Below are 10,995 nucleotides of genomic sequence, written 5' to 3' on the forward strand. Positions count from 1 at the left end.
ATTATTATAATAATTAATTATATATATAGAATAATATATCTTGTATATTGCAAGAGTAAAGAGTTTCAAAAAAAAATATGTATCACCTGAAACAAACTCATGCCTTAGAAAATCCAGTGTATCAGACTGTTACCATGGCAGGAGACTGATGGTAGCCTGGTTTTATCGATATGACAAGAAGATTTTCTCTGGAAGGTCATTTACAAGTGGGAGGAACAGCCATCTGAAGATGGTCAAGTATTACCTGGTCCATCTTAAACTAGATTACAAACAGAGAGACTGACACAAATCGTGTCTCCAGGTGCAGTGGTAGAGTTTTGCTTCAGTGAGCAATTTTTCAAGCAACATTATTTAAGAGGCCCTGTATATTTTTAAGTACAGTAAGGATCCGTCTTGTGTCATTTGGGTGGTACAGCTGATTCTTCTCTTAAAACCATATAGGAATAACTTTGTCATGGTATTTCTTAAATCTGGAGTTTGGTCTTTGGGATTTTTACTAATATTTAAATCCTTGGAGTGTCAGTTCTGGATACTCATATTAAAAAAAACCCAAAAAATTTCTAAATTTCCTTTTTTATGGGCAAAAGTTACCTGGTAGTTAATAATGGTATCGCTGTGGGCTCTGTAAGAACTGATCCATTACAAGCCTGGCATGAGAATTTGAATTTATTATAAGTGGATGTGTTTTCTTTTCTCCAGTGAAACAAAAATAATTTGCTTTTAGCCAGAAAGATTGCAAAGAGTTTTCTATTACTTTTCTATTACTATTTTTTCTATTACTTTTCTAAAAATACAGTTTAAAATATTTCAGAGATTAATAAAGAAAAAAGGAGGTGGAAGGAAGATGTGCAGTTATATTTCAGTCTAGGTTCTCTGGGATTTGTGTAATTGAATTTGTGTAGCCAGAGTTTACGGTCGTGTGTTAAAAATAAATAGTCAACATACACATTGAATTTAATTTTATGTTATGACAGTGATTTGTATGAACTGTGTTTTACTGTTGGCTTATTTACAAAAATAGCAAAATACTAAAAGGGAAAAAAAAAAAGTGCACACACATGAAAAATCTTTTTAACATGTCATCTCAGTATTAAGCATTGATGTGTAAACACGTGCTGGAGGGAATCTGCCTTTTTTCTGTTCTGTTCCATGTTGGAGGCATTGACAGAGGTGGCGTCTCTCCAGAATTAGGTAACTAGTAGCAGGACAGATATGTTGGTAGAAAACATACGTTGGTTTTCATTCACTTCTACCACTAGGTTTGCTGTTACTAGCTTCTTCTTAATTTTGAATAATTCTGAGCAACTTGTCTGATTAGCAGCTTTTAATTTACTTTTATTGGGAAAATATCTATAATTTGTAGAAGTCTGTATTTTTAAGCTAGAAAGGCAGGGAGGGTGTGGGTGCCAGTTTCTCAGGTACACAGGAGGCATTTGCCAGGTCTGGGGATGTCCAGAGACAAGTGTTTGTTATTTCTGCCTAATCTGAAATGTTAAACACAAACCACAAGTGGAAATCCAATGGGATGGATATTTTCAGTGCATGGCTGGGTTTTTTTCCTCAAGTGCATGTCTGTTTTTTTGTTCCAAACTGCTGCCTAGAGACACGTACTCGTTGTGAAACAGCTTTTATTGCTTTGTTAACATATTTCTCATCACACCAGAATTGGATATCCTCTGCTTTACGATTACAATTTGTTCTTACTTTATCTTTGTTAATATGTTATTTATTTTCTATACCAAAATGTGATAATGGTACCTTGGAGAGAGGGTGTGATCTTTCTTCTCCTGTTAGTTTTGTATCTTTTTGAGTTGTCGTGACGGTACAGTACTCGAAAAACACTATTTTAACTTACAAATGGTGTAAAGATTTGATTCACTTCTTACCAGGTAATATTGTAGTTGCATTTCCCTTTTCAGATATTATTTGTTTATAAAAATGTTAATTGATACTTTCTGATAATAGATACCTTCTGGTCTCTATCATATAAGCTATATTTGCAGGGCAGTTGATAATGGAAAATTATTTTATTACATCAAAACCATAGTTCAATACATTTATAATTATACAGTTTTATATACATGCAGTATATAATTTTAATACTCAAATATTCTCCAATGAATTGCAATGAATAAAGTGGAAGGGTGGAGTTTGAGGCAGTTGCACTTGCTTGAATTCTCTTAGTCTCCTCTCATATGTTTTTTGTGTGTGACTCCTGTCAGTTCAAGACTCTACCTTGAGTGAAAGGCCATGAATAATCTATTTGATACTTCAGTTTTGGTAAAGGAGTAGAAAGATAACCAAATAAACTGCTATTCTCTCATTCTTTTTGTGTAACCCCCTCACAGTATATCTACCCAGTTGGTCTTTCATTTCATGCCAAGTGATGGATATGACTAGACCACCCCAATATAGTTATTTTTCTTCATAAATTTTTGAGTGTTTTTGTCTGATAAACTGCCTGGGCCATAATGTATCATAGGCATCATAATTTATCATGGGCATCATCATAACATGTAATTGTCATCATTGTGGTTTTTTTCTTCAGGAGTCCAAAATGATGCTTTAAATAATTATTCTCCAAAACCTCATTAATGTAATAGAGCAGGAAATAGAAGAGCATAAGGTTAACATCTCCATTTAGATCATGTACTTGTACTCTTTCACACAACATCATTCACGTCTCCCATTGATCCTTCTTCCTAGTAGTTAATTTTGTACTGGTCCATGACTAATTATATGAAGTTATGGTTGCTTTTAGGTTTATACTAATGAATATATGTCATAAATTAAATCCTCTTCTATCCCCACTCCAAGAAATTTAAGGGAAATACAAGCGTATAGTTAAATAATTTCTCCTGAGATGTGGCACAGCACGTAGTGTCTGAAGTAGCTGATGGCAGATTCATTCATATTTAAAAAGTACTCAAGTCTGGGTGCTCAAAACATTTTCTTTCCTGTGCATGGATATCAAACTTTACTGGTCTGAATTAACCTAGTTTACTTTATAACTTGGATGATTGTCTCCCAACAGGCAATATTCTATTAATAGTTTTGTTCTTTTGTGTTGCAGGGGGTTCAGGACCATCATCATCAATAGCCATAGCTGGCACCAGCCAACCTGCCATCACAAAGACAACATCTGTGCTTCAAGATGGTGTTATAGTCACTACTGCAGCTGGAAACCCACTTCAGAGCCAGCTGCCCCTCGGGAGCGATTTCCCTTTTGCTGGCCACGAACACTCGCTTCATTTTCCGCAGAACAGCTCTTCAAACAACAATCTTCCACATTCTTTGAATCAAAACCTCCTCAATTCTCTACCTATCTCTTTGCCAGTGAATCAGCAACATCTCCTAAACCAGAATCTATTAAATATACTCCAGCCTTCAGCAGGAGAAGGCAAGTCTGAGGTCAACCTCAACCCTTTAGGTTTTCTCAACCCGAATGTAAATGCTGCTTTAGCTTTTCTCTCCAGTGACGTGGATGGGCAGGTATTACAGCCTGTTCATTTTCAGCTTCTAGCAACCCTCCTTCAGAACCAAGCCCAAGCAGCTGCCATGCTTCCCCTACCATCTTTCAATCTGACCATCTCAGATTTGTTGCAACAGCAAAATAACCCTTTACCCTCAGTAACACAGATGACCGCCCCACCTGACCATTTGCCAAGCAATCAGTCAGAGAGCAACAGGGTGGAGACCCTTTTAACCAACCCCCTGGGCAACCCCATACCAAGCTTTTCAGGCACTGACACTACTTCTAACCCCCTGCTCCTCCCAGCTGTCTCTGGGGCCTCAGCATTAGTGGCCTTGAATCCCCAGCTGGTGGGAGGTGTCCTGAACTCTGCATCGGGCAACACCGCTAATCATCCAGAGGTTTCCATAGCCACCTCCTCCCAAGCAACCACTACCACAACCACTACATCATCAGCAGTGACAGCACTGTCTGTCTCAACCCTGGGTGGTGGGACAGCAGTGGTGTCAATGGCAGAAACATTGCTGAACATATCTAATAATGCTGGGAATCCATCTGGTCCAGCTAAACTCAACAATAACTCTGTGGTGCCACAGCTACTTAACCCTCTACTGGGGACAGGTCTGCTTGGTAAGTTCAATTTCTTCACAGATATAAAAGGAAAAAAAAAAAAAATAAGGAAGAGGGTTGGGGAGGGGGAATTTTGGATTCTACTTTCTTTTTTTAAAAACTCCACTTTACCATACTTTTTTTTTTTTTTAAGGTTCTTGTATGTCACAGCTTGTTTATTTCTATTGAGGAAAAACATAACTGTTATTGTAAGAAATTTAAAATACATTCTAATTTAATTCAGTAACATTTAATACTGGTTTTGGAAATTATTTTACATTCCATTCTTAATTCTGATGCCACCTAGACCTACTATACACACACCTTAAAATTCTGTAAGCAATTGGACTTGTTTCATTTTTCAAGTAGTCAAAGGGCAGGCGCATCTCTGGGCTGCAGCGTTTCATTTCAAGTGCGTGTGGCATCACAGGGTTAGTACGAGTAGCTGTGTGGTAGATGAAAAATGGACAAGTGCGTCTTTCCAAATGAATCAAAAGCCCCAAAACTGTGAGAACACTCCCCATAAAGTGATCCAGAAAGCACTCGAAGCAGGTCCTTGCACAAGAGGGAGGTTGCCCTTCAAGCCCTTCATTGTGTATTTATATTTTCTCATTTCTCTTTTTTGTTTTTATTTTTTTTTTACTTTAGCTTGTAGTTTAGAAACGTGGGTTATCTCACTTGACAAACACCTACATCCCAAAACAAGTGATTAAAAAGCCCTGAAATAAAAGGGATTTTTTTTTTTCCTGAGTCTTTTGATGATTTTTATCGAGAATATGTAATATAGTCAGTTCTCCTCTGTTGTTTGGTCTACATAATCTAATAAATAGACTAGTAGGAGGAATTAAATAGTGCCAAAGAGCTGATAAGTATTTTAACTTAACACCTCGTGCTTACCTACTAAATGACTATCGTGAACTCACCCCTACTTTACATTTTCCATGTAAAATGTGACTAACCAATGATTCTGCAAACGGCAATTTCAAGAAAAACATGAGCTTTTAATTAAAAAAAATAAACCTCTAGGAAATGGATACATTTTTAAGCTTTTTTTATTTCATAAAGTCAGGTTGAACAGCGTATTTATTTTACTAGAACTATAATTTTCATGTAAAGTGAGATTTTCGTGTCATACAAAGCGTTAATACGGTTGTTTCTCTAGAATGTAAAAGAGTAAAAAATAATTGTTTAGAGTGTTGGCTGACATGTCTGTGAACCAAAAAGCCTTTGCTCATTTGCAGTTGGCTCACCTTAGTTTGTCCTAGTTGATGAAAAACTAGTTTTGTTGGGTTTTTTAAAATTATTTTCTCTTTCTCTCTCCCTTTTTCTCTTCCACCTCCTCCCCCTCACCACCTTAGTACTATTTGAAGCAGTCACTCTTTGGAAACTAAGAGTAAGATTCCCAGACACTGAATATTGTAGAGGCTCATTCTGCCATACGTGGCTGTGAACCATTCCAAAGGCAAAGGCAGTCGTGTCAGAAACCTTTAGAGAGAGTCCAGATAGATGTGATGTGCAGAAGAAGCAATACTGAAGAAATAAAGAGTAGGAAACCCGTTCCTCGAGGACCATTCCGTAGAAGGTTGAAGGGGAAAAGTGTTGTTTTACAGAGGCATTTGCTTAGCAGTCAGTTAAAATTTGAGTCAAGGAAATTCCTCCTGACTGTAGAAAACTATACTGACTTCTGTTTCCCTGTGTTTGAATTACAGGTGACATGTCATCTATAAACACTACTTTGAATAACGATCAACTGAGTCATCTCCAGTCGCTATTAAACAACAATCAGATGTTTCCTTCGAATCAGCAGCAACAGCACCTTCTCCAGGGGTATCAGAACATGCAGGGCTTTCAAGGCCAGCCCCCAGTTCCTGGCCCAGCTAACAACCCAAACCCCATGGCATGTCTGTTCCAAAATTTCCAGGTAGAAAGCAAAATGAAATCCATATTCAAACAAATGTGCAACTCTCAGTAGGTAAAATTATATCCTCCGTAGTTTGATTATTTTTATTTTTAATTTTTTTTTGGCGTGATTAAGACAATATGATACATACAATTGCTTGCCTCTTTCAGTAGTTTTTGGGTTTTGCAAATCAGTAACATCTGTTACTGAAATTTTATACCTTCTTCCTCACAAATTGGGTATAGTTCCTTTGGAAAGAGTTACGCTGCACATACTGAAAATAAAAAAAAAAGAGTTCTGATAATTACTCTACATTTTTAGCAAAACTATTTTCCATTCCACAGAAATTATCATAAATTCCTGTTTAGACCAATCTAATGATTCAGTGGTGAGAAATAAATATCTTGACAGTAGTTGGTAACTTAATAGATGTTTATAGGTGACCGTGTGTACCAGTCCTCTTACATTCCCACTGAAATGGAATGGAAAACCCAGCTGTGATGTGGGTTATATAGGCTGCAGAGTGGATTGTATATGGTGTACTCAGTATATTGTATATTGAGTAGACAATGGCAGGCTGTGCAAAAATGGTACCTCTCTGCTACCCACCTAAATAGACAGTTCTTCATGGTGCAAGTTGAACTATCGAACTAACACAGATAGGAAGCAGAGCAAGCAAACTGGGTAGTAAAACCAGAGTTACAAGATGTATTTATTATTATTATTCAGTATTACCGTGGTTGCTGCAGAACTAAAGATGTGCAGATGGAAGTGTGCAAATAGTGCCAGAAAAAGCTTTTACCCTTTCAGAAGTAAAAAGATGACGTGTCATTTTCTCAATGTAGATGTTTCACTGCCATGGCGAAATCACAGTCTTCTAACTGCCTATGACCTCTGGTTTTGTATGAATTTTGTTAGCTTTATCTCAGTATTTTTTGCTTCAGATTCTTAGTTGCATAAATAGTAATTGTTAAGTATTTAAAGGAGCATTTGGAAATATTTTCCCCTTGTTTTTTACACTTTTTTTCTTATAGCACTACTATTGACATCATCTCCACTGCCCACATATGTGACAAGAAATACAAATTCACAGTTGCTTTAATCTGAAGGTTACAGTTTACTGTGGCCGTGCCTGACATTACAGCTGCAATGCAAAGGGATGCAGGAGTAGGTTACAAGGGACTGAAATAAAAAGAAATCCCACAAGAGAAGCACATAACTGAAAGGGAAAAGATAGAAATGTTAGCCAGTTCCAAAAGGACAGCGAGGGTCTGCGTTCCAGAAGTTGAATGAGGAGCATACAAGGAGCCCACAACAACAGTTGGTAGGGAGGTAAACAGCAAAATGAGAGTCTAGGAAGTCACACAAGAGAATAGTTCAGAAGATAAATATTGCCCTTGGTGGATTGTTTAGGACTTGAGAGAACAAAAAGGAGGGTGCTGTAGCTCAATCAGAAGAGGAAATCCCTGAAAAGACTCTGGAAGAGATGATAATGTAGTCTCAGCAGTGCATGGCAGGTTGTGTCATTTCACACAAGGCATCTATTTTGATCCATGAGGCAAAGTTTTAAGAGCCAGTGGGGTGATTTTTTCCCCTAAATTGTGCTTTTTTTTTTTGTTTTCTCTCTAGCTTGTTCAGCATTAAACTTTGTTAACTGATATATAACCAAAATAAAATTATACCCGTAACAAATAGTCACCCTGGCCACTATCCTGATGTTTCATTAAAATAAACCAGTTTGTCTGTTGAAATTTCCATCTTTTGGGCAATGTAGCAATTTCCATCTTTTTCTCCTCTTTTTTCCAGGTAAGAATGCAGGAAGATGCTGCTGTCCTAAACAAGAGAGTGATCACTCAAATGGGAATGGCACCACTTCCTGAGAGCTCCAACACTATGCTTCCTCCTTTCCAAGAAACATCTTGTGATTTGCAGCAAAGAACTGAACCATCTCTTGGACAACAGGCAAAGGATAATAACCTCAATGTCGCTGCTCAGGGTGATACGTCGGTGGACGCTATCTACAAAGCAGTTGTAGATGCTGCAAGCAAAGGAATGCAAGTAGTAATCACCACTGCCGTTAGCAGTACCACACAGATGAGTCCCATTCCAGCTTTGAGTGCCATGAGTGCCTTCACAGCCTCAATTGGTGACCCATTAAATCTTTCTAGTGCTGTCAGTGCAGTAATCCATGGAAGAAACGTTGCCGTTTCTGATCACGAAGGTAGGATAAGGAACGCTAGAGGAACACGAATACTGAAGAATTCAGAGCACGGTAAAAACTCAAGTGAAGGGGATGGGTATGAATATTACAAACCAACCAGTTGTAACACACCCAAAAAACAGTGGGAAGGGGAGCAAAGTCCTGTCAGTGAGATAAATAGATGGAAATGTGATGAGTTTCTAGACCACCCCACCCATATCCATAGTAGTCCTTGTCACGAAAGGCCCAATAACATCTCCACACTGCCATTATTACAAGGCGAGCAGCATCAGATACTGTTATCACAGCGAAACTGTCAAACTGATAAAATGTTGGAGGAGAATTTCAGGTATAACAATTACAAAAGAACTATGATGAGTTTTAAGGAAAGACTGGAGAACACTGTGGAACGATGTGCACACATCAACGGAAACAGGCCTCAGCAGAACAGAGGGTTTGGGGAGTTGCTGAACACTTCTAAACAAGACCTGATTCTGGAAGAGCAATCTCCAAGTTCCTCAAATAGCTTGGAAAGTTCGTTAGTTAAAGACTATATCCATTACAATGGAGATTTTAATGCCAAAAGCATTAATGGGTGTGTGCCTAGCCCTTCAGATGCTAAAAGCATCAGTAGTGAAGATGACCTAAGGAACCCAGACTCCCCTTCTTCAAATGAGCTGATACATTACAGGCCGAGGACGTTTAACGTTGGCGACTTGGTCTGGGGCCAAATCAAAGGACTGACTTCATGGCCTGGAAAACTAGTCAGAGAAGAAGAAGTTCACAATTCATGTCAACAAAACGCTGAGGAGGGGAAGGTATATTTATATATCTATATGCACATATCTCTCTCTAGATACATGTGTACCTCTGCCCATACAAATGCTTATCAAACCTGTCTCGGTCCATTCTTTAATTGTTTTCTTTGTCTCTTATTTTAGTAGTACAAATTGCTTTTTTTCCATAACTATAGCTTGGAGAACTGAATTTTTCCCGTCGTTATCTAATGAGAAACTCCTACCAATGCCATGAAACAGATTCTATTTTAGCATGATTTATGCTTTACTTACTAATTTGTGCACAAAAGACTTGCTACACGAAAAGTGCTGTTAAACAAACAATTGTTTAACTCGTATTGTGTATTTAGTTGAACTTCTGGCTGTGTCCAGAGACCGAAATGAAGGTATCTAAAAATGTTCAAAACTGCAAAAAAGGAAAACAGATCTAATCAGATTGAGGAGTCTATAATAGGTAAAAGCTTGGTGATTGCCACATAAACTATTTAAGAGGAAATGCATGTGCATTTTCACCTTGAAAGGAGATTTTGACCATCTTTTAACAGTGAGGAAAGCATTCCAATTTGCTCTTTCATACTAATTTTTTTTTTTTTTTTCAACAAATCATATACTTTGGGAATATACAGAAAATACAGTTCTCAAGGAGTTATTGGTTATTTTATTCTGCTAAATAGTTCAAATTCTGTTCTCCACTACTTGGATACTTCAATAGATAAATATAAAATGCCATTTTATAAAGTGCAACTTTTAAAAATATATAAGCAGAAAGGAAAGATCTAATGAAATAACATTTTATCTCTGACAGAAAGAAATCAAACCACTCTAAAAATAATATCTTTTTCCCCAATATACCTGCCTAGTACATTGCACAACAGTCATAAGAACATAGGAGTGGTGATAGCAGGTTGGACCAAAATAGTGCTTTCCCCAAAATTTGAAGAGAGAGTAGAAAAACATGTTGAGGAGTGCTTCTTCACCAGCAGCCTCTGACTCCCACCAGTCCATATCTCAGGGACTTCCTGAGCTGGTGTATCTATGGAGTAACCACTGCTGGTCCTACTGCAGGTTACGACAGTTACCCTGAGGTTAATGTGCAAATGGAATTTCCCCCAACAGTCCTGCAGGTCTTTGATGAACTGGTGCTATAAATAACTGGGGTGATGTTTGGTCAGAATGGTTTCAACCCTAGTTCATGAGAACTTGAGTCTCTTCACAGGTGATTTCTCTGTTGGTTTCAAAGAGCTCTTCAAAGAGTACGCTGAACAAACGTATTTACTTGCTATAGAAATCAACGTGCTTTGGTAACAATATTTGAGTGCTTCAAAGCTCATTCCTTATAAAGGTTAGATCCTCAGGTTACAAGTCAGTTTATAAAGTGCAGGTGAATGAGACAAACCACAAACTGTAAAAGATCCAACAAAACTGGAGAAATTAGGTGGTGTACAATATCTCTGTCCCATGCGAGTTACAAACACAGTAATTACACTGCACGTATGTTCCAAGTATGCATTTGTGTATTAACTTCACAAAATTGTGTGTCCATATCTATATGACTGTTTTGATGTATTTGAAGAGTTTATTTTTCATAACTTTTGTAAAGAGGTGAATTTTTCTTTTTCTCATTTGTGTTCCTTAGCAATTTTATAAGCTTAATCCCCAATTTGTGGATACCAGAATGTATAGTTGCTTTTGTGCAAACCTGCCTTCTTTATTTTTGTTTCTTTTATGTACATCATACAATTGTGTAATGTTATATTTAGTGGCACAGATTTTATTGTATACTAAAGCACAAATGACAGGGAAGCAAGCTGTGGAAGTGCATCCCTTGCTTCTCATGGCGTATTGTCAAGGTGCTTGTGGAGACAGCAAGAGAGACCGTTTCAAGTTCTTCATCAAGATGTCCCGTGGAATGGATCACCTCTCATATCAGAAAGCCTTTCATTTAATAATAATAATAATTTGAAATTAAAAAAGAAAGAAGTCTGATTTTCTCCAACATGAAGTATAGAGTGAATGA

General features: G+C 37.5%; 1 protein-coding gene across 1 annotated transcript; it reads left to right on the forward strand.

Moving 5' to 3' along the window:
- Positions 1-3,073: 3,073 nt before the first annotated feature.
- Positions 3,074-9,045, forward strand: LOC104531250 (methyl-CpG-binding domain protein 5-like; the record flags this gene model as incomplete). Its single annotated transcript, XM_010176086.1, has 3 exons — positions 3,074-4,102; positions 5,791-6,002; positions 7,788-9,045. Coding segments are annotated over 3 exons (2,499 nt in total), but the record flags the coding sequence as incomplete, so codon positions are not given.
- Positions 9,046-10,995: the final 1,950 nt, after the last annotated feature.

This window comes from Antrostomus carolinensis, unplaced genomic scaffold, assembly GCF_000700745.2.
Source record: "Antrostomus carolinensis isolate BGI_N321 unplaced genomic scaffold, ASM70074v2 scaffold49199, whole genome shotgun sequence".
In the NCBI taxonomy this organism is placed as follows: Eukaryota; Metazoa; Chordata; class Aves; order Caprimulgiformes; family Caprimulgidae; genus Antrostomus; species Antrostomus carolinensis.